This window comes from Rhinatrema bivittatum, chromosome 6 (genome assembly GCF_901001135.1).
Source record: "Rhinatrema bivittatum chromosome 6, aRhiBiv1.1, whole genome shotgun sequence".
Taxonomy (NCBI): Eukaryota; Metazoa; Chordata; class Amphibia; order Gymnophiona; family Rhinatrematidae; genus Rhinatrema; species Rhinatrema bivittatum.
The window spans coordinates 208320753-208345268 of NC_042620.1; the positions used below are offsets into that span (position 1 = coordinate 208320753).

Consider the following 24516-nt stretch of genomic DNA (forward strand, 5'->3'; position numbering starts at 1 on the left):
TGAAAGGACAAGTGCATACCCATTATATGCTCCCTGTAGCATGTGACAGCCGCTACCTGAACCTTCAAGGAATTAAGCAATAACCTCTTAAAAAGAGTCCATCCTACAAAAAAAAAAATCAAGAACAGACAATTGCCTATCCACACACCATAACTCAAATTCTCCAAATGCACACAAAAGTTACAGAAGTGGAAGGCTTCTACCTCCCAGGAATAACCCTTCTTTGCTAGACTTGCCTGCTTAAGGGCCCGGCCATAAATCAAAACCAATCCAATCGTTGTGCAGCACTGGACCCTCAGATAGCAACTCCTTGTAGTGAGGGAATCTTAACAGAGTTCCATGCAATAACTGCATGAGATCTGCATATCAAGGTTGTCTCGGCCAATCCGGAGCCATCAAATTATTAATCATAGATGCCCTGAGATTCTTTGACTCTTCCTACGAAGGGCCACAGGGGAAAGATGGACAGAAACCCTTCCGCCAGCCAACACTGAAAAACAGCATCCAGTCCAGAGGAATGTCTTGCTCTTTTCTGAATGAAAAATCTGCTCACCTTAACATTCTTGGAGATCGCCATCAGCAGTAACTCCATCAGGCCACTATCTCATTGATCACCGCCTGAGACAAGGACCACTCTTCCGGATTCTTAGAAACATGACTGCAGAAAAAGACTGTATGGCCCATCTAGTCTGTCCATTTACCCAATTAATTTAGCTTTATAATTTCCATCACTCCCTTAGGGATTCACTACATGGCGACTGAGAAAATCCACCTGCACATTTTTCATTCCTACTATATGTAAGGCTGAGATTACACTGGGCAACAATGAAAGTGTTACTGACCTAAAAAGGTCCTACTCTGTAGTATCTTGATGTGCTGAACACTAATATGACCATGAAAAGTTTTTATTGGCTCTCGTTTTGAAGATATTTAATATAGTTCACTTTCTATGTTTAGTCATGTAAATGTATCCAGTAGGACTGTAAATAAGCCTAGAATGATGTAATATTGCATCATATTGCATAATACCATCATGCACACATCATCCAGAGTTTATTACATCATTTTCTGATGCAATGCAGTTCTACTGCCATGCTGCTGCTGAGTAAGCTGACGTCAGCAGTGTACTATATGAAGCCCAGTCAGAAAGGGTGAGCATTTGAAATATTCATGCTGGCTGACTACTGCTGGACACTCCGCAGAGATACTCCCAAACAGGTGTACAAGAGACAAGCAAAGAAATCTAAGACGTAGTCTATGACTTCATTTTTCAAACGGTATTAACCGTAGGTCTCCTACTATTGGCATACAATTCAAGATGTAATTATATTATTGCATATTACAAAAAAACTAGAGCCAATTTTGCATTTTCACAGTCATACTCGTGTTTAGCACATGGAAATGTATAAGAATTGACTAATTTCATTTCCGTAACATGACTTTTGTGAAAATTTGTTGCCCAGTGTTATCTTCAGATTCTTCTCCGCTCAAAGCAACAGTAGTTTTACTTCTACTACTTGCTGACTCTCGGTACCCGCATGGTGACTTACATATGTATTGCTGTGCCATTGGGACATTATTCTGATTGCTTGACCCTGAAGCACTGGGGGCAAAGCAAAGGAGGGCCAGCCGAATAGCCCCGCTTTCCAAATAGTTGATGGACCACCTGAACTCCTCCAGAGACCAATCATCTTCAGCAACTTCACCCAAACATTGAGCATCCCTTCATCCCATTGGACTCGCATCCATTATCATAGTCATCTAGACAGGGGGCTCCAGATCTTTACCATCTACCAGATTCCTGTGATCCAGACACTACTGCAAGGCGCTCTTTACATCTCCCAGGAGACAAATGGAGTCATCTTGAGACTGAGGATCCCATTTGGATAGTAAGGCCCTCTTGTAAGAATCTCATGTGAGCTCATACCTAAAGTATTAGATCCAAAGCTGCTGCCATGGAACCCAGAAGCTCCACACAATTGGAAACCTGACTGACAGCAATGCCCAAATGTGCTGGCATAGCTTTAGAAGCCTTTGATCCATCAAAGAGACACAACCTACTTTGGTGTCAAAAAGAGCTCCTATAGATATTCCACAGTGAGGGCAGCCAAACTGCTTTTGAAAAAATTGACTATCCAACCCAGGTCCTACAACATCTGAACCATCCTGCTGGAGCCCAATACATTTTCCTGTTCCAAATTTGCCTTTATCAACCAATCATCCAGATAAGGGTGCATCAAAATTCCCACTTTTTGCAGTGCTGCTGCCACAATCACCATTATCATGGAAAAGATCTGAGGTGCTGTGACCAAACCAAAGGCAATGGCTTAAACCTAGAAGTGCTCCCCCCAGCACTGTGAAACGAAGGAACCATTGATAGTCTTTCTTGATTGGGACATGAAGGCAAGTCTCCATAATGTCCAAAGCCTCCATAATCAAATAAAAAATTCTCCTTGCCTCACTGCCATGACGGATGGACTGCAACGTTTCCATCCTAAAATGAGTCACTCTCAGGAACTTCTTGACTTACTTCAAATCCAAGATGGGGCGGAAAGTGCTCCATTTTTTTAGGAACCACAAAGTAAATTGAGTAACGGACCCAGTCCCCTCTGCAACCTCGGCACCGGCACCACTGCTTTTAAAGTGAGGTGGTGCTCAAGTGTCACTTGTGTTTCCCACTTTGCCGCTGAGAGACAGAAGGAAACAATAAAAGTGTCTGAACCCAAACTGGAGAATTCTAATGTGTTGCATACCAAATGATCTCCAGGATTCACCGATCCAAATGCAACATAGGCTCATCTCTGACAACACTTGGCAGGTGAGCATCTATCTCTGACACCGGGCACTGTGTCCCCAAACTTTCATTGGGAGGATCCTGCCCCCAAGGATCTGTCCTTACCTCGTCCTCTCTTAAGAGGAGTGAAAGGATTGATATCTACCAAAAGATCGTAACTTCTGAATATTCAAGGAACAACCTTGCCTGTACCTTCTAGATTCCCAAAACTTACTGCAGGCTGGAAGAGATTGAGAAGAATTCTTAGGCCCATCCTTCGGTAACCTAAGCAACTTCAACTCACCCCAGACCTTGGCTATTTTCTCAAGATACTTTCAAAATAATAGCTGCCCTTTCAAAAGCAGCTCGTCAAACTGGACTTATAAATGGAGTCTGCTAACGAATTTCGTAGTCAAAGAAATTGCCGGGCCACTACTATGGACGCTATACCCCTGGTCGTCATCTGCACCAAATTAAATGAGGCATCTGCTAAGCCAGTTGTTCCCAACCCTGTCCTGGGGGACCCCCCAGCCAGTCAGGTTTTCAGGATATCCACAATGAATATGCATGAGAGAAAATGTGCATGCACTGCCTCCACAACATGCAAATTATGCACCTCACAGGCCTGCTTCAACAGACTATTTTCCTATCCTAAGCATCCTTCAGAACTGCACCACTTTCTACAGGAATCGTAATCCACTTAGTCACTGATCAGACCAGTGCATCCACTTTTTGAAACCTCACCTCCATCTTTCCTCTCAAGTACTTGGCCAGCACTTGTCCACTTCTGAAATTTGATTCAGGAGACACCAATTCCAGATCAATCAAATCCTTAACCGCTTTATTTAATGGAAAGGATCTAAGGCTTTCCAATACTGACCATAATGGGCCCTTCCTCTCTTTCATGTCCTCTGCTATATTTAGCACACTCAAAGATTAAGAAATCAAGGATGCCAGCTCTTTTTTTAAATGCTCACCACAGAAGAATCATCCTCCCCTTCAGGAGGAAATTCTCCTTCCTCCAAATCCTCCTCAGTAGTTGCATCCAGCAGCTTCTTAAACCAATCTAATCTGAAAAACTAACTTTTTATTTCCTCCTCCCAATGCCTCTTCTTACTCAAACTCACTGAACCAGAAGGGACTATAAGACCCAAAGCAGATCCAGGGACTGAACTCTGTCCCATAGCAAAAGCCTGCTGCATGCATTTAAAGAACTCACTTCCCCAAGCAAAGGAAGACGACAAATCTGATGGAACAGAAGATGAAAAACTCTTAAAAGCCATATCTGCAAGGGAGTCTCCCAAGAACCTCCTGGCTGTCTGCCCCTGAGGAGAAAGGGGCTCATAAGTTTACATATTCCTGGCAGAATTTGTAGCATTTTAAGAAAGCATGAGTAATCAGACAAAACACATCTGTTATGTTTAATGTGTTTCAAATTAAACTATTATGCATCACAGAATAGCACAATCATTAAACAAACCATAGTAATAATAAAATGGTCCAATTCAAAAGTCCAAAAAATATAGAGAGCAAACATCTCAGACTTATGACTCCCAAAGTCAGAAACTAACAGAGGTAAACCAACCCTATAAAGGGAATAAGTATCAGATAAACATTAAAAAAGTGCTCAAACATATAATCCACAGGCTCTTGTCCTCAATGGGCTTCAATAAGCATCATATTACCAAGTACAATATTTTCACGTCATTTACTTATTCCCACCTATTATATACTTCAATCTTTATTTTTATCCATTCAAAAATATTTTTTAAATGTAAAAAAACAAAAAATAACCCCAAAACAACTTATTGATCCTTTTATATATATTATAATTTTCAAATCACAGACTCTTTTCTTTTTAAATGTAAGCCTGCTCTCTTTAAAGTGCTCATTGCTGGTGGAGAAATATCGATGATATCCAATGTGTGGTTAAACTGGTATCTATTTTATACATATTTATTTATTTATTTTTAATTTTTATATACCGAAGTTCTTGTGAGAATTACAAATCACTCCGGTTTACAAAAAACGATGAACTGCCCAACCGAGAAAGGGGGGCTTTACATGGAACCATAGAACAGATGGAACAATATAACCGGATGTCAATTTAACATAGTAATAAATAAATATAATATAATATATAATATATACTATTAAACTATTTAACATTGAAATAGTGACATGTTAAAGCTATAATATAAATACAATAAAAAATAAAAATATGGTGAACTTTTGGACTAAAAGATTGATAGAACAGTTGCAGAGTCCTGATAGTAGGACTTGGTGATGTGTCCATAATTTGGGGATACCTAATATTTAGGAAGTCCTCCCGTCTAAGTAGCATTGAGAGTCTGGGAAGGCTTGTTGGAAAAGCCAGGTCTTCAGTCTTTTTTTGAACTCTTGATGACTGGGTTCTAGTCTTAGATCTGGGGGGAGCGCGTTCCACTGGTGGGGGCCTGCTGAAGATAGAGCTCGTTTGCTCAATGCTGATTTTACTTGTGGGACATGCAGTGTTCCTTTGTATGTAATACATGTATTATGTATGTAATACATGTAATACATGTATGTAAAATACATGTAATACATGTATTTTGTATGTAATACATGTATTATAAAGCCATCCACCTTCAAACTGCAAATTTTGTAGGACCCTTACTCCTAGAGTCAGTACAATGTAACAGACTCTTCTTATGGTATCGGGTCACTTTAATTTATTTATATCATTTTTTTGTATTTTATCTTTTAAGTAAAATTTGCTGATGAACTTCAAAATATAACATCTCCTCAGTAGCTCTTATTTTAAGCTTTAATAATAGTCACAGTCTCAACTAAATTATGATGATGATACTCATCGCAAATGGCGTCTCAATCTCAGTCCCGACACGATCGCGTTTCGGACCACCAAGGGGTCCTGCCTCAGGGGAATCACTCCTTCAGAACTGTGAAGTCCAACCAAGTCCATCAATATTCCATTAGTTAGTGACCAACAGCTCTTCTTGGATCCATTACTAATTTTTGCGGTCTCCATTAGGACTCGCATTACTTCGGGTCACAGGAATGCAGAAGCTCAAAGGGAGGACGCATGAGCCGCGCCAGGACAATGCTGAGGTCCCAGGACGCAACAGGAGGCTGAAGAGGGGGCTTCAGTTGGAGTAGGCCCCTCATAAAGCAACCTACTAAAGGCTGCACCGATATGGGTGTGCCAGCGACACCTCAATGGTATGCACGTACAACGCTAAATAAATGGTGTCTGTCTTCCAATTGACCAGGGCGACGGAGCCTGGGTGCTCCCATAACCGGTAGAGGAGCTCAAGGAGGACCTCATTTACCTGGACAGCCACCACCTCCTTTAGGACATCGAAGGAGGAATTCCTCTTCAGAAAGCAGCTGAAAAGGCACAGCCTCCGCCATCGCCCGAACGAAACTGGCAAAGGACAAGTCCTCCGGAGGCGAGCGGCGCCTCTCTTTCAGAGGTGAAGGCTCAGATGGAGATCACCCAAGGCCTCCGAGGAAAACTTGGAGGAATCATCGCCCCATGGATTGTAAGGAGCCTCTTCCTCACCAACGACCCCCCTGGGTTGAGGAGGGAGGCCAAAACCTGGGTCCAGAGGCACCAGCACCAACCGTCTGTCAAAGAGTCTCGGTGGACCTGGAGGCTCCGGGGCACCCGACGGCCCGAGACCAGGCTCGGGTACTGACGGTGCTGCCCTTGATGGCAGGCACGGAGCTGCATCCTCCCCCTTCCTCCAAGGATCCCAGAATCGGGATGGTATCGGAGGGGGGAACTGGTGGCAGATGGGGCACCGAAGGACCTCTGGGCACCGGCTGAGTTGGCAAAAAAAAAAAAATGCAACTAAATTATGAGGATAGAGCAAAGCTGAATACTGTGACCACACGGCTTCGTGAGAAAAAAAAAATAGAGATTGAGAGACTCTGCCTAGGAGGCAGGGTGATTACTGTAGCTGCACATGCTCAGTAGGGCATGTTTGAAAGCTACAGAATTCTTTGAAATCAAAGTTCCATGCCAGGCTCCATCCGATGTCACCCATGTACGAGGACTACCATCCTGCTTTATCCTCGGGAATAAACGAGCTTGTCTTCAGAGATGCAGCTTAACCTTGTACATCATGCAGCTTTCATACTTTTGCCCCTTTTTCCTGGGAAATGATGCACATAGCTACAGAAATCTGTGTGCGCTCAAGAACTCTTGGATTTGTAGTCAGAGAGAGACTGACTAAATTCTGAATTTACAAAGGAAAGCTGAAAGACTTTTTTTTTTTTTTTTTAAGACATCCTCACCCTTTTCTTCTTGCTGCCATCCACTTCCTTAAGTGTTGAAAAGGAAGAAAACTTATCCTTTGGAAGAGGTTTCATGCCAAGCTGTTCTCGAATTTTACTGAAAAATGAAAAGAAGAGAATCAGATGCAATTTACACAACTCTTAAATACTGTTTGAGGATGCAAGTTATGTTCGAGCATACTTTAGCCAGTGTTGTGTCTTGAAACAAAAAAACCCAACATGTTTAAAAAGCTGGCTATGTTTGTTCAAGACTTCTACAAGGTTTTAGCTGGTTTTTTTTTCAATTCATTGCCATGGATCCACTCAGAATACTGCATCAGCACATCCTCTATCTTTCATCAGTGGATATAAATTTTGGATTTAATTACTTACCTTTGCAAATCTGAGCTCAAAGTACAGTTGGTATGGACCCTGCTCAGTAGGCTTACTGATTGTATCTGAGGCATTGGAATGTGAAAACCTGGGCTTCCCTTATTCTGCTTTAACCACTAGGCTATTCCTCTACTCCAGTGTTCGGCATCTCAGCACCTGAGGGAAAACTATGGATGGGGTGGAACAGCAAGGTGGAGACGAGGGAAGAGGAGACTCTGGCCCTGACCGACAGCAGCCAGTGCCCTGTGGGGCTCTTTGGCTTGCATGGGCAAACTTCTGTAAATCTCTTTTTACTTACTGCTTCTTGTTGTTTCAGGGAATACTAGTTTGCACAAAGATGCTGACTGGAAAGGTAATTTCTAATACAGTTCTCTCATCTGTGCAGATCTGGCTTTTATGATAGTTACGATTTCTACATAGATACTGTTCTGAGGATAAAAGTCCAGAATAAAATGGCAATCCAATTACTTATTTGTACAAACAGCATGCATTAAAACATACCGATTCACAAAAGCAACAATGTATCTCTCTTGGGATAGATTACATTGCTTAAAGATCTCATATAGCATACAGATATTCCCTGTATGAAAAACAATTGTTAATCCAGAAATATATGTACATGGTGGAAACATCAATCTTGACCAAGTTCTCTGTCTTAGCTATCAGTCAGTGTGTGTGCTTACTTTGTCTCCTCCATGCTGAAATTCAGGTCACTGTCTGTTTCTGCTGTGAGTTCAGTGGCATTCATGTCCCCAGATGACTCTGTATGGCCATGGTCCATGTAGAGATTGTTTGGAGAAGCTGTGATCTCATCCCCTTCAAGGAGGGCCTGGGACAATTCTTCCTCTGTCACTGCTGCAGGGTGAAACACGAACAAGGTAAGAACTCTGGTTTTATGATACACTAATGCTCACAGTTTTACCAAAAAAAAACTGAAAAGAAAACAGAAAGCAAATTTGCTTAAATGTAAACAGGGTTCCTCATGAGCCTCTCAGTCTCTTCTAGAGTTTAAGCTTTAGCTAGGTAGTGGAGTCTCCAGGGAGGGAGGCAGGTACAAAGCACAGCTAGTTCATCTTGCTGTCTAAGAAGAACCCTGTTTACAGTGATAGTCACCAAGCAAGCATAAATTAGGCATTGCGCAAGGGGCGTCCCAAGCTGAGAGTTGTATAGCGGAAGCATGGAAAGACAGCCTGGCTCCTGGAGGTGAAGAGTCAATAATTCAGGGATGGGAAATTGCAAATTCCCTGCCAATAAAGTTGTGCCACCACTACTGCAAGATATTTTGTGAATACCATTGGGGGAACAACTTGTATTAATGTAAGAACAGAAGATTTTCCATAGTGAGTCAAACCAAAGGTCCATCAAGCCTAGTATCCTGTTTCCAACAGTGGTCAATCCAGGTCACAAGTACCTGACAGGATCTCAAAAGGGTGATAGATTCAATGCTGCAGTAAACTTCCCCAAGTCCACCTTAATAATGGTTTTCTTCCAGGAACTTAACCAAACCTTTTTTTAAACCCAGCTATGCTACTAGCTATTACCATATCCTCCGGCAATGAATTCCAGAGTTTAATTAAACATGGAGTAAACAACTATTTTCTATTTGTCTTAAATGTATAACCTAGTAACTTCACTGTGTGTCCGCTGGTCTCTAATTTTTGAAAGAATAAACAATTAGAGTTTATCCATTCCACTTCACTCATTTTATAGTCCTCTATCATTTCTCCTCTCAGCTGTCCATTCTCTAAGCTAAAGAGTCCTAACCTCTTCAGCCTTTTCTCATAGGAGAATCGTTCCATCCCCTTTATTTATTTATTTGAGCATTTTTATATACCAAGCTACGTTGCGAACATCACCTCGGTAACATAAGGCAGCAACAGGCTTTACAATAAACAGGTAACAAAGTAGTAACAGGTTTTAAAAAAGTTTGTGGTGTTTTTTCTGTGCTAATTATGTAAAAAAGGGCATATTACAAGCATGGGAGGATGAGGAATAGTATTCTACATTTATACGTGGGGGTTGCTATGGCCTGAGGGGGATATGAAAAGAAAGAGGACATTGACCGGAAAGATAATCCTGTTCAAAAAAATTCACTGTGACTTGAGAGAGGAATGTACAATCAGATCGGATTACAGTACGGGTTTTCGAGATTGTGTTAACAGTGTAATTACAAAAGAAGTATTTACAGATGAAAGAGTGGTGGGAGAAAAAAAAAGGGGGGGATGAGCTGGTTCAGGTGTATGCCTATTTAATAAGCCAGGTCTTGAGGTTCTGTTTGAATTTCTTTGGGCACAGTTCCTGGCGAAGACATGGGGGCATATTGTTCCAAAGGGCAGGCCCTGCGATGGAGAGGGCACGTTCTTTGGTAGAAATAAGTTTTGTAAGTTTGGGCGAGGGTGTTTGCAGCGTCGCCCGGTATTGTGTTCTGGTGGGTCTGTCCAAGGTACGAAATCGGAGGTGCTCATTGAACCAAAGCATGTCTTGGTTGTGGAGGGATTTATGGATGATGGTGAGGGATTTGTATATTATCCGGGATGTAATTGGCAGCCAGTGTGTTTGAGGACAGGGGTGATATGATCATATCAGTGGGCATTGGTGAGGATACGTGCAGCAGAATTTTGGAGCATCTGAAGGGGCTGGATGACATTTTTTGGGAGGCCTAGGAGGATGGCATTGTAGTAATCAACTTTGGATAAAATAGTGGCTTGGAGAATTGTGCGAAAGTCATTAAGATGAGCAGAGGTTTTAGTTTTTTTAGCGTGTGAAGCTTGAAAAAACCGTCTTAGATATGCCGATTTCTCTAAGGCGCTCTATTAGGATGTTTTGGTTAACCGTGTCAAATGCGGAAGATATGTCCAGGAGGGCCAAGATGTATGATTGACTTTTGTCAAGAGCTTTCAGGGTATAGTCAGAAAGGGAGATAAGGAGGGTTTCGGTGATGTGGTGTCTGCGGAACCCATATTGGGAAGGGAAAAGGATGTGATGATCGTCTTTATCAATGATACTTCACTCTGCGTTTTTTAGTTTGTGCTAACTATAGCAGTCATTTTTTAAGTAATGAAGCCGAACAGACGCAAAGACATTTAAATCAAGTTAAGTCTTTCAGCACATAACATTTGGTCAATATTGGGCTAAAATTAGGCTGACACTTGTTTCAAAGGTTTTAAAGAATCATGCTGTTCACTAAAAAAAAAAAAAGAGAAAAAAAAGTTTTAAAAAAATCATATACCATTTGTATTAAGGAGATTTTATCACTAATGATGGTGCCCAAAATTTCCTGATTACAGACAGTTATTGCTAAGATCAGGCATCTCAAGTTTTTCCTCCTGTATAAAAGTGATTTATTGCGTGTTTTTGAATTCTATACTGAGGATAATTTTTTTCAATTTCTATACTTGGAACTACCATAAAACCATTATTAGATGACCATAAAGGATGCTGGGGAGTATAAAAGATAATGGAGATTTGTTTCAGTTCCTCTGAATCATCACTTTTAAATATCACTTCTAGTATGGGCATCTGCCTTACATCTTCCCAGTGAAGACCAAAAGAAAGAATTCATTTAATCTCTCCACAATGGCCTTGTACTGCCTTAGTGCCTTCTTTTGTCCCTCAGTCATCTAATGATCCAATTGACTCACTGCAAGCTTTTTGCTTCAAATATACCTGAAAACGTTTTTATGAATTTTTATTTTCACAGCAAGCTTCTTGACAAATTCTGACTTTAATGTTTGGCCTGTTGCAGGAAGGCCCCTGTGATCGGCCACACTCATCCCAGATGCTGCTGATCTGCCTGATACCAAGACTTTCTCCTCATGGCAGGAATGCTGCCAAACCTCCTTCCAACTGCAGGTAGCAAGTACAAGATGAATTCCTTTTTGATGACCATGACTGTGTTATCATTCCTTCGCCTTCATTCCCAGGCCCACACCATGGCTATGACAGTGAACCAAGATATAAATGGATAGGTACACCTCCATTATATATTTCAAGGATTTAATCTCAGTAACTATTGGGTTTGCACATATCTCCAGTTTCTACTGCTCTCCCATCTGCCAAAGTCATCCAAGATGATGATGTGTCTACCTGGAGATGATTAGTGCAAAGCCTCTCTTTCTTCACCTCTTTAATGGCCAATTCTACCATCACAGAGGTGCAAGTAGGTGAACTGGCCTGTAACAGACTTTTGGACTGAAAGTTGTGTCTACAATTTCCTAGCCACTGGCAGGCTGGATTGTGGGGACTCCCAGGACTTCAGCAGCACAGAGTCCAGTACTGCATGGGATGGCAGGGTATTCAGCTTTGAAGGAACATCTAGGATTTTTAGTAGGCCAAACACTTCCTTCCGGGGATCTGGAATCTTTCAGACTTCAACTTTCAGATTTCCCCCCATCTTGTCAACGCATTTGGAATATGTAAGATCTTCTAGGTGAATTTGTGTGTATGGAAGGGGAGGAGGGAGATATGTTTCGTGGGTTCGTCAAGTTCATCCAATGGAAGGCCTGTTGATGAGGACAGTGATAACAATGGAGAATGATAGGAGAGGAGGGCGATCGGCTTATCAGATTCTCCTTTGAGTGTGGGAGAACTTGCTCGAGATATTGGGCTCTTTCCTCCAGCTGGACAGTGGCTTGGTCCGTGTTCCTCTTGATCCCGGTCTGGGATGGGGAAGTGAAATTCTGGTGGGCTGACCTTTGGGTACAAGGAGGAAAAAAGCCCCTTTATTATAGACTATATCTGCTCCATTGCTTCTGCTGATCCCTGTATGGGAGATAATGGAGGACCCATCCTCGCTAGTTCCCTGTGCGGTGGTGACGAAGAGTAGGGTCTTTAATGAGATCTCAGATGAATGACTGCCAAGTGTATGCCTGAGGCCGGGGAATGCCGAGACCTACGCAGTCTTGTCTCAAGAACAGGGTCTCGGAGTTGGGGTTCCCCGTGTCTCCGCTTTGATTCCATAGACAAGTCCAAATAGATTTGAAGTTCACTTTGAGATGACCCAGACAAGACGAGAGATGACTATCTCACTGGGGACGATCATATTGGAGCATAGGTTTGAAGGATGGGCTTCTTGTCTACTGTGACATTTGTGACTGGCCCCGTTCGTTTTCTTGTTATTCTTAGGGTTTTGAGGCTTCCCTGGCCTGATATCGTTTATGGGAAGGCAGAACATCTGAACAAGAGAGACAAATCGTGGTTGTGGTTCTTGCATCACACCTTGGCACAGAGGCAGATTTGTCTGCATCCTGCTTTGCGTACTTTTTCTACTTCTCACGCAGTGGACTTGTGTTATGTGGCATTGACACTGCTGTGCCGTTTTGAAGGTTTTGGCTGTGTCGAGGGTTTTGCACCATCTGAAGATATCTGTGCATCAAGACAAGGTGATTGGGTCTCAGACACGGTTTTGGCACATCCTGTTGACTCAGACGCTGTTTTAGATGCCCTGACGATGCAGCACTTGAGTGCGCGCTCCTGCCCCTGTCATTGAAGCACTGCCCCTGTCTCTGAGGGACTTGGCTTTAGTCGGCTTGGAGTGTTTGCACCTCTGGTTGGAAGCCATCCATGTCGCGGGACCTATTGAGACGGTGTGTTTATGCATCTCCCGATAAGATTTTGGCTTTAGTGAAGATTGTATGTAGTGCCATGACGAAAGTGCATAACTTCCTGATGCTAATGACCTGACCTCCGTTTCTCGTAGTTTGGCTACTTTTTCAGCCCTCTGACATCAAGCCCGGGGCGACATGTGGCCTTGTCATGGTTGGGCCCCAGACAATGATTGCAATAATTATGTCCATCCATCACAGACATAATGTGCCTGCATGAAAAATACTTAAATCCGGGCTTTTTTTTGACATGTCTAGCATTTAAAAAGTGCTTTTGTGGAAATTGTAGTGAAAAAAAACTGAGGAGATGAGAAAACCCGTGTCTGCTTCATGGTGAGGCAAAAAAAGCAACTTAGGACTATAGAGTGCCAAATTTCTGCTACTCGGAGAAGATTCCAAACCACGCACAGCTGGATGACAACGCACCTAAGACAGCATGGCTAATTCACTTGGCTTATCGATGGAAAATAGCTAATTCATGCCTGCTTATTGATTGAGAATAAAGAATTATTCTGAGTATCACAGAGAGGGTAAAGCAAAAATTGTTACCCTACAAGACATGAAGCACTTGTACTTCACTAACCCCACAGAAGCAAAATTACTCCGTTGTAAACCCAATTTCTTATTAACTTGTTTATATGTGAAATGACTAGGATTAACATATATAGAAACAGAAATATATATCCTTTCCCTGCCTCTTAGAGTAATCTGGATGGCAGTCCAACCCTACTTTACTCCTGAAGCTCTATCTACTCTCAGGCACTCACCTTGGTTGTCAAGTTTTTGCAGGTTGGGAAGATTGCGCAGTACAGTCAATCTGTACCTTAGGAGATCCTGCCCACAGCAGGGGTTCTCTGCCAACCACAGGACTCTCAATCGGGGCAGTTCTTTCAGGTAGAAGAGCTCGGCTAAGCTCTGGATGCTGTTCTTTCTCAGGTAGAGCTCACGTAAATTCTGGCACCGACTCACAGGTTCCAAGGTTGAAATGCCATTGACACTGAAGAGAGAGAGATGCACACATACATTGTGAAGGAAGCAGTAGCTATATAAAAGATAGTGTCTACCTCCAAGGTGAATTCCAACTTCCTGCACACTCCATTAAAGCCCATCTCTGCCCTTCTCTCCTCTTGCATTTTACATAGATCTCATTTTCTGTACCTTTTTAGTTCCCTTAGTACTGTTCTGCCTTTGAGTGCATCCAAAGACCTCCTCCCCACCCTCCATCAATCTGCTAAATGCAATACAAAATACCTTCTGTAAGAATCAAGGACGAAGGTTCAATAATCATTAACAATGAAAGCCAATGACTAGTTTGTATTCTCAAAACATGTTCACTGCCATTATCATTCTTTACCTAGTTTATAAACCTTTCAGTGCAAGACCTGACATACTGATTTTGGTTGACTATTTTAGCTTCTAGCATTTGTGGATTGTTGCATATGCTTATAGAACTCTTTACTCAACAATTACAACTCCATCTTATTTGGTTTACTTGTAAAATAGCAGTTACCATTTTCATTCTTGTTTTGTAAACAAGATAACCATATGTTTGTTTTCCCTTTCCACCCCCAAACAGCTTTTGAAGCATTCATCCACTTTAATTCAAATTTCTGCCACAGAAAGAGAGCCAGTGACTCCCTGCTCAAACTTTCCAAATGTCCTTGATGCGCTGACACTTAAAATCCTTTTTCACATCCTATAAGGAGACAGGCTAGTTCAGCTGAAATTCCAGGGAAGACAGCAAAGTTGCTTACCTGTGACAGGTGTTGTCAGAGGAAAGCAGGATGCCATCCTCACACTTGTGACAACAGAGGAAGCCTGGCACAGAAAACTTCTATCAAAGTTTCTAGAACTTTGACTGAGCCTCTCTGAGCATGCTCGGGAATGCATTATACCACAGCTGCGCTGTGTTGAAGGTTTTGCCTGCATCGAGGGTTGTGTGCCATCTGATGATGCCTGTGCATTGCGTCAAGGCACTTGGGTCTCCAACGCAGTTATGGCACATCCCACTGAGTCCAGCACTGTTTTTGATACCGAGACAATGCAGTGCTTCAGTGCGTGCTCCTGCCCTAGTTGCCAAAGATAGAATTAATAAAAAACAAAGAAAATGAGACCCAACTCCACGGGGAGGCGGTGGGGGGTCTCGTGAGGACTGACATTCTGCTATCCTTGGAGAACACCTGTTACAGGTAAGCAACTCTGTTCAAAAAAGGTTTGGATAAGTTCTTGGAGGAGAAGTCCATTAACGGCTATTAATCAAGTTTACTTAGGGAATAGCCACTGCTATTAAGTGCACCAGTAGCATGGGATCTTATGTTAGGATAATTGCCAGGTTCTTGTGGCCTGGTTTGGCCTCTGTTGGAAACAGGATGCTGGGCTTGATGGACCCTTGGTCTGACCCAGCATGGCAATTTCTTATGTTCTTTCTCCAAGGACAAGCAGGTTGGCAATTTTCACTCATGGGTGAATCACTAGCTACAGGCGATCTCCCCCAACAAAAAGAGGGACAAACAAAATAGGTGCCAGCAGGTGTAACAAAAACAATTTCTTATTAGTAACAGGAGAGGGAAGCATGAACAGAATTAAACAGACCTTAGGCAGGAACAGAGTTGGGTTCTAAACCAAAGGACAGATTGGCCAAACCTGCTGTCACGTCAGCCATCCCTATCCAAACAGTAATGTAAGGTGAATGGAGCTCTGTGTTGCAGCTCCACAGATCTCCTCAGAGGGGATGGCTCACAAGTGGGCAACCAAAGCAGCCATGGCTCAAACAGAGTGAGACTTGACATGACCCCCAAAATGCAAACTGCCCTGGGCATAATAGAAGGAGATGAAATCTGCTAGCCAACTGGAAAGTATCTGCTTGGCAATAGCAATCCCCAGCCTGTTCTGGTCAAAAGAAACAAAAAGCTAGATGGACTGTCTATGGGCTTCTGTCCACTCCAGACAGAAGACCAAGGCTCTCTTGCAGTCCAAACTGTGTAAGACTTGTCTGCCTTGGTGTGAATGAGGCCTGGATAAGAATGTTGGCAGATCAATGGATTGGTTAAGATAGAAGTCCTGACACCACTCTGCCAGGTGTGCCGGTTCAGTTATTAGGGGAGAGAATTTTCTAACATACACTCTGCTCTGAACAGAGGAGTAGGGGTAAGGGGGTGTGGGGGTTCACAAGGTTCAACTTATATGGGAATGTTCAAATTGGGTTGTGTTTTCTTCCATGGTTAATTAAATTTTTTTTTCTTTAAGAAATCCAGAAGAGGGGGTAGGAAACATTCATGAAACCAAGAGATGCAAGTGAATGCGTTTGTGAAGAGCTAGCTAAATTAAAATAAAACAATGGGACCAGATGAGATACATCCAAGTGTATTATGCTATAAATAAATAAATTAAGGGAATTTAGAGAAGTTCTGGCAGTAGTTCTTTAGAGTTGACAGAGGTTCCACAGAAATGGAGACTGGTGGATATAGTTAATCTTCACAAAAGTTGGTTAGCAAGAGACTGAGAACTACAAGCCAGTTAAGTCTGACCTCTGTGGTGAGTAAATTAATGGAATTGCAGCCAAAACAGAGGATAGTGCAGTTTCTTGAATCATATGGATTTTATATTACAATTAAAAATAATATATATCCAAAACAAATCGATAAATAAATCTAAAAATAAAAATCACACCCCAAAATCCATCCAAGACCAATTCCACCCAACAATACATCAAAATAAATAAATTAATTCTAAAAAGTGAGGTTTTGAACTGCTATGTAATTGGAAGCTCTCCTTAACATATCTGATACCAATTTTCAAAATGCAGAGGCCATTCCTGAAAATTTACACTACCTGGTCCTAGATTTTGAAATCATTTTAACTGAAGCAATTTCAAGTCTGTGTTCTTGATTTGGATTTAATGTTAATATAAATGTTATATAAATGTTAATGTAAAAATATCCTAACTACCTCACGCTGCTGAATCTTCTCTCTTAGATATATTAACCCAATACCTGCCAATATACAATTGGTCAAAGACAATCTTAAATCAGGACAAAAGAGAAAGCTAATGTAGGGCAATCAATAAAGCAGAGTTGCTTTCCTGTAACAGGTGTTCGAGGATAGGAGGATGTTAGTCCTCACACATGGGTGACATCACATGGAGACTGGTGTGGGAAACTTTGACTAGGCACACTGAGCATGCCCTATACCACACGTCCACGCAGAGTCCCTCTTCAGTCTCATAACAGAATTACAATAAAAAATAGAACAAAAAAAAAAAAAAGAAAAAGAGAAGAAACCCAAATCCACGGGGTGGTGGGTGGGTTTCATGAGGACTAACATCCTTCTGTCCTTGGAGGACATCTATTAAAGGTAAGCAATGCTGCTTTCTCAGAGGACAAGAAGGACGGTAGTCCTCACACATGGATAAATCCCTAGCTACAGGCTGCTCCCCAACACAAAAAGGGACCAACAGACACCTAACCAGGTACCAACGGGCACAACACTACTAGTGCTGTTGGTAACAGAGGGGGAGACAGCTTGAACCCAAACAATGGACCCTGGGTTGGGAGAGTTGGGTTCCACACCTTGAACAGGTTTCCGAGGACAGACTGGCTGAACCTATTGTCAGGTTGGTCATCCCTATCCAGACACTAATGGGATGTAAATGTGAGGAGAGAACTCCACGTCGCAGCTTGGTAGATCTCCTCCATGGGAACTGCTCACAAGTGGGCCACCGATGCTGTCATAGCTCTGAAAAAATTAGCCTTGACATGACTCAATTATGCCTGGGCATAACAAAGATGCAATCTGCTAGCCAACTGTATAGTGTCTGGCAATGGCAATGCCCAACCGATTCCAATCAAAAGAAATACAAAGTTGGGTGGACTGTCTATGAGCTTCTGTCTGCTCCAGGTAGAAGGCTAAGGCTTGCTTGCAATCCAAACTGTGGAATGCTTGTTCACCTTGGTGCGAATGGGGCCTGAGAAAGAAAACTGGCAGTATTGACTGGTTAAGATGGAAATCTGTCACCACCTTAGGCAGGAACTTGGGGTGCTTATGCAAGACCACCCAGTCATGAAAGAACTTAGTATAAGGTGGATAAGTCACTAAGGCCTGGAGCTCGCTGACCCTGCATGCTAAGTGACTGCCATAAAAAAATATGACCTTCCGGGTCAGGTTCTTCAGGTCACAGGTGCACAGTGGCTCAAAAGGAGCTTTCATCAATTAAGGCAATACCACATTGAGGTCCCAAGACACAGTGAGAGGCCTTAGGGGAGGCTTCAATTGAAGCAGGCCCCGCATAAAACATACAACTATAGGCTATACAAATGGGCCTCCATGGTGGTATGCGCCAATTGCACTAAGATGAACTCTGACAGAGTTGGTTTTCAAGCCAGCCTCCGAAAGTTGTAGAAGGTAGCCAAGCAGTTTTTGTATGGGGCAGGAGATCAGATCTATGGCCTTCTGCTCACAGTATATGGAAAACCTCCCCTACTTCAGTCCATAGGACTTACTAGTGGAAGACTTTCTGGAAGTCTCAAGAACCTGAAACATTCTCAGAAAGATCAACAGGCTGCAAGAATAATCTCTCAACATCCAGGCTGTGAGTGACAGGGCCTGGAGGTTGGGATGCTGCAGCCTGCCCTAATCTTATGTGATGAGATCCGGGAAAGTCCCCAGATTGATAGGTTTTCAGAGAGACAACTCCCACAGGAATGGAAACCAATGAGGGGCTATGAGGATCATAGCCCCTCTGTCCTCATGAAGCCAAGTGAGTCTTCACCACTAAGGGAAATCGGAGGATATGCATACAGAAGACCCCTGCCCCAATGACGGGCAAGGGCGTTCGAGGCTGGTTAGCTGTCTGAACTGGACAGGCAGCAAAACTGAGACACCTTCCCGTTGCAGGGGGACGCAAACAGATCTATGTCTGGGTTCCCCCAGAGACAGAAAATCTGATTCATTACCCCCTGGTCCAGGGACCACTCATGGGGTCTGAATGCTCAGCTCAGCCTGTCCGCCATCATGTTCTCTGTTTCGGTCAGGTACATGGCCCTGAGCACCATCCCATGGGCCAGGACCCAGGACCAGATCGGACTGCTTCCTGAGAAAGAATGTACGATCCCGTGCCTCCCTGTTTGTTGACATGCCACATAGCTACCTGATTGTCTGTCTGGATCAGGTCAATTTTGTTGGGCAGCCAATCGCAGAAAGCCCATAGCGCAGTACCTGATCGCCCAAAGCTCCAGGAAGCCAATGAACAAGAATGTTCCTGAGCGGACCACAGGCCCTGGGTGCCGAGCATATCTACATGAGCTCCCCACCCCTGGGTAGATGCATCCATGGACAGCACAATTTGAGTAGGGAGACTCTGAAAGGAAATCCCCCATTCCAGATTGGAAAGTACCCACCACTAGGACAAAGAGTCCCAGAGAGATGGGGTGACTCAGATGTAATCCTGGAGGCTTGGTGCCACTGCGACCTCATGGTCCACTGGGCTCTGCGCATGTGTAATCGTGCCAAGGGAGTGACATGAATGGTCGCAGCCATGTGATCCAACAGCCTCAACATGTGCCAAGCTGATACCTGCTGATTCTTGTTGCACCTCTATCGCAATGGTCGTCAGAGTGATGGCCATCTGGCGCAGCAGAAAGGCCCTGGCTTGAGCCATGTCTAGCAGGGCTCCGATGAAGTCCAACTGAGATGACAGACTGAGATGGGATTTTGGGTAGTTAAGAATGAACCCTAGTGACTAACACCAAAAGGTCAAGCGCATGGATTGGATGGACCCTGCCCTAGACGCCTCTTGACTAGCCAATCATCCAGATACAGGAAAACATGCACTCCCAGTCTGGAGGTGCGCTGGCACCACGGCCAGGCATTTTGTGAAGACTTGAGGGGCGGACGCAAGCCTGAATGGCAACACCCAGTACAGAATGTTCTGTTTCCCCACCACAAATTGGAGCTACTTCCTGTGACCAGGGAAGATCTCGATATGGGTGTATGCATCCTTTAGGTCAAGGGAGCATAGCCAGTCCCCTTTTTGCAAAAGGGGTTTTCCCTGGGTACCTTGATCCATCTTGAACTTTTCTTTTTTTTTTTTAGAAACTTGTTCAAAGACCTCAAGTCTAGGATGGGTTGGAGACCTCCTGTTCTCTTTGGAATCAGAAAGTAACTGGAGTAGAATCCCCACCCTCTTTATCCTGGTGGTACAGGCTCGACTGCCCTGGCTGTTAAGAGGGAGGAGAGCTCCATTTGTAGCACCTCCTGATGCACTAGCGGCCCCCAAGATGGGCATGGAGGGCAATTTGGCGGGTCACCCAATAGGTTTAATTGGTACCCCTGGCGGATGATAGATAAAACCCATTGTTTCAAGGTTATACTGGGCTTCGCAAAGAACCGCAGCTTGCTCCGACCGGAGGATCCATCATCCCGGGTAGGGTCAACTGACTTATGCTCTCTACGGCCCAGTTAAAACCATGCCCACAGAGTTGACCGAGGAGCCGGCTGGGGCTTGGGAACTCTCTACTGCCTGCAACGGCCACAGGAGTTCTGATGGTGTGTATGGGCTTGAGGAGGTGGAGGATAGTAGGGAACAGACTGCGAAAGGAAACTTACCTTAATGCCGCAAACTCTGACTGGGGTCACTACAGGGAGGTACCAAGAGGGACCTGGGCATGCTCAGTGTGACATAAGATTTCTGCATCAGGCTCCATCTGATGGATGTCACCCATGTGTGAGGACTACCATCCTGCTTGTCCTCCAAGAAAGGTGATGCTTTCTCCCAGCATTTGCAATACTGGTTCTTGCGGTCGCATTCTGAACAAGTGGTATCTTGCCTAGCAAATGTTTTGGCAAGCCTAAACAGATTGTTATATTACATTTAAATTATTGTAATTCAGACAGTTTAACTACTATTTTCTGATCTTAAGAATGCAGAAAAGGACGCAGCTGCTTTACAAATCACAAGATCAAAAGAGCCTTCTTGGAAACTTAAAATCTGTTGCGCTAATGAAAGCCTCAAGTCAGTAAGTACCCCCAGACTTAACTTTAGTAGAAAACAATTACACAACTCCCAAACTGAATTAAAAAAAAACCTGATCTTCAAAAGACATTAAACTCACCCAAAGAATATCAGTTTTTTCTACATTTAATTAAAAAATAATTAGAGCACTTGTTTCCCAACCAGTGTGCCATGACACACTAGTGTGCCTTCAGATCTGATTAAGTGTGCTACAGACTAAAGTTACTACTGCCTGATGCTAAGGTCCAGGCCAGTACCCGGGCTCTGTTCTTAGGACCTCAGAGTAACAAGAGATATTATTAGTGTCTCTTAAAAATGTAGGAACTCCTTTCTGAGAACATGTGTAATCATGCATGCTTCTTCTTCCTAGGTACAGCATGAGCCCAGAGTGTGGTAATTAATAGGGATGTGCATTCATCGCAGACTACATACGCACATACCATCCGTTTTCATGCCTACTATCCATTTGTGAGATACACGTGTACTGCAGAAACAAATGTAGCAATGAAATGCACATCCCTAGTAATTAAGCATGGATATCTGGGTCTTGCTTTGCACAGCACACATGACACACAGCACCACCTCATCTTCCCTATTCTGAGCTTCCTCAGAGTCCTTTCAGCCTCTGTCCTATACCAGGCTGAGTGAGATGGGGAGAGGCTTCACTAAGCACTGGTTATATCTTATTGAATGTTGGGAGTAGCAGCTGTGAAGGAGCTCTGGCAACCATGGTAACTAACTTAGCTGTCTGCTCGCCCCATACTGACTTCAACCTTATCCTGCACTTGATATAGAGAAAGCTAATCTATTGTGATGGGTTCATGTCTCTTTGACCCTCTCTCTCTTTGTGGGTCTTTCAATGCTTCTCTAGCTCTTCTTTTGGCCATATGAGCCTTTTTATGTCTGCACTGTCTGCTCTCTGGAAGATGGTGTACTACACAACATTTTCATTGTAGATATGTCTTGTGCTTGAAAAGGTTTGGAAACACTGAGCTAGAGAATTAGAATCTGGATGTCACAACCCTCACCCCCGGGCCCTAATAATACTTCCTAGAAAGTTTGGGTAAACATTTGTCAGTATGGGGGACAATGTTAATCCCTGAAGAACACATGACAAAAAAGAGACCATGTGGCGGGTGTACCTGACAAAAAAAAATCTGCCATATATTTAAAAGAAGAAATTCAATCCACTTCAAAGCTCTCACCTCCACTTCCAACTTTATCAAACAATATTAAAAAACATCATAATTTGCTTTGAAAGAAGCTGCCTATAGATTGAGGACTAGAAAACCTGATTCTCTCCCCCCCCCCCCCCAAAAAAAATGAATTCACCAACATTTGCATAGCTGTCTGTAAAATCAAATAGTCACAATGCTAAACCCTGAGCAGAACCCAGATTGCATATGATCCAGCACTTCTAATGATTCCAAAATTATCCCTCAACTGCAAAGTAACAGATCCAAGAACAGAATAGTCAAATTAGAGACAGGTCTATAATTAGGAGAGATAAGTGGGTCTAGGTGGTGTTTCTTTACCAAAGGCTCAATAAATGCTGTCTTTAAAATATAATCTATGGATTATATCCCTGACTAAAAGGATTGTTTAAGCATCCATCCTAAATGGGATAACATTTCCTCAGAAAGATCTTGCTTTAATAAACCAGGGCAAAGATTCAAAGAGCAGTCCCCTTTTGCTAACTTAACTATCCAATTGCCTATCTCAACCATATCCAAAGATGCAAAACTGGAAAACCTACCAACAGAAGTTCACTCCAGCTGGCACGTTGTAATAAATTTCTGGGATCAATCCTGACTTACCAGAAACAGCAGTCAGTCAAACTCAACCACCTAAATGTAGGACCCCCATCAACTTATCTCCTACAATTGCATATCTAACCTTGGATCATGAACATCAACATTACTCTGCCCATTCATCAATAAATCCTGATGAATATCTCATATTTATAAAAATAGACAAAGCTATCTTGGCTATCTATACTAGGCAATGGAGAAATTACTTACCTGATAATTTCTCAAGACCAATGGGTATTGTGCTCTCCTGATAGCAGATGGGAGACGGAGTCAGATTTCAAAGCCGACGTCAGCCTACATATACCCGTGCAGCGTGCTTAGCTCTTCAGTATTCTCTTTGAAAAGTCAGTGTGGATATATGTTGCTTAATACTTGATTACAATAAACGCCGACACTTGGGTAACTGCAGGGGTCTTGAACTAGAGGTAGACTGTGGCTTACCTGTCAGTCTCGAGATTTGATATCAGAGGTTCTCAATTTCTGGAGCAGCCATGGGCGGGATGCTGAGTCCATCTATCTACACTAAGGAAAACAAAATTATCAGTTAAGTAATTTCTCCATTTCCTACTGTGTAGCCAGATGGACTCAGGACCAATGGGATGTACAAAAAAAATACTCCCCTACCAGTTGGGAGGCTGCCCATGGCCCACTTAGTGCTGCCTTGTGAAGGCTGTATCTTCCCTTGCCTGAACATCCAGGCTGTAAAACCTGGAGAAGGTGTGTCGGGAGGACCATGTCGCTGCCCGACAGATCTCGGCTGGCGACAGTAGCTTGGTTTCAGCCTAGGAGACTGCCTGGGCCCTTGTAGAATGTGCCTTGACCTGTAGAGGTAATTGTTTTCCATAGGCAGCATTAATTACATCTTTGATCCAGCGGGCTATGGTAGCCCGCGATGCCGCTTCCCCTTGTTTCTTCCCGCTGTGAAGAACGAACAGGTGGTCAGTTTTGCGCAAGGATTCTGATCTCTTCAGGTATCGGACTAGTATTCTGCCGACATTCAGGTGGCGGAAGAGGCGTGAGTCATCCGAATCCCTATGCTCATCTGGTGATGGCAAGGATATGGTCTGGTTCATATGGAACTGAGAAACCACTTTCAGAAGGAAGGATGGTACCGTACGTAGCAATATGGTGCCCAGGGTGAACCTGAGGAACGGTTCCCGACAGGATAATGCTTGGAGTTCGGAGGTGTGCTGGTCTGAGCATATTGTGATCAAGAACACTGTCTTTAAGGTCAAGAGACGTAGAGACAGGGCGCTTGTTGGTCTGAAGGATTCCCCTGCTAGGAAGTCTGGTACTAGGCTGAGGTTCCATAGAGGCACTGGCCACTTTAGTGATGGTCGGAGTTGTTTGATTCCTTTCAGGAAGTGGGACACATCATAGTCTGATGCTGTCCACTTTGGACCTGAAACAGGCCAGTGCTGTGACTTGGACCTTGAGGGAGTTGAGGGACAACCCCTTCTGCATGCAGTCCTGTAGGAATTCTAGGATTGTGGGAATCTTGGCTGTCCTTGGGAGGAGACCACTGTCTTCACACCAAACTTCGAATACTCTCCAGATCCGTATGTAAGACAAAGATGTGGAGAACTTGCGTGCCCGAAGCAGGGTGTCAATCACGACTTGAGTAGCCGTGCTTCTTTAGGCTAGTTCTCT

The 24516-nt window shown here is 43.4% G+C and overlaps 1 protein-coding gene across 2 annotated transcripts in view; it reads right to left on the reverse strand.

Moving 5' to 3' along the window:
• CFAP410 (cilia and flagella associated protein 410) overlaps positions 1–24516 on the reverse strand; it is a 71963-nt gene that overhangs the window by 4462 nt on the left and 42985 nt on the right. For both annotated transcript variants that reach the window (XM_029606501.1, XM_029606502.1), the window contains 3 exons: positions 13815–14044; positions 8128–8299; positions 7073–7169 (listed from right to left, as the gene is read on the reverse strand). In XM_029606501.1, the coding sequence (XP_029462361.1) occupies positions 7073–7169; positions 8128–8299; positions 13815–14044 (499 nt within the window). The remainder of the gene's footprint in view (positions 1–7072; positions 7170–8127; positions 8300–13814; positions 14045–24516) is intronic.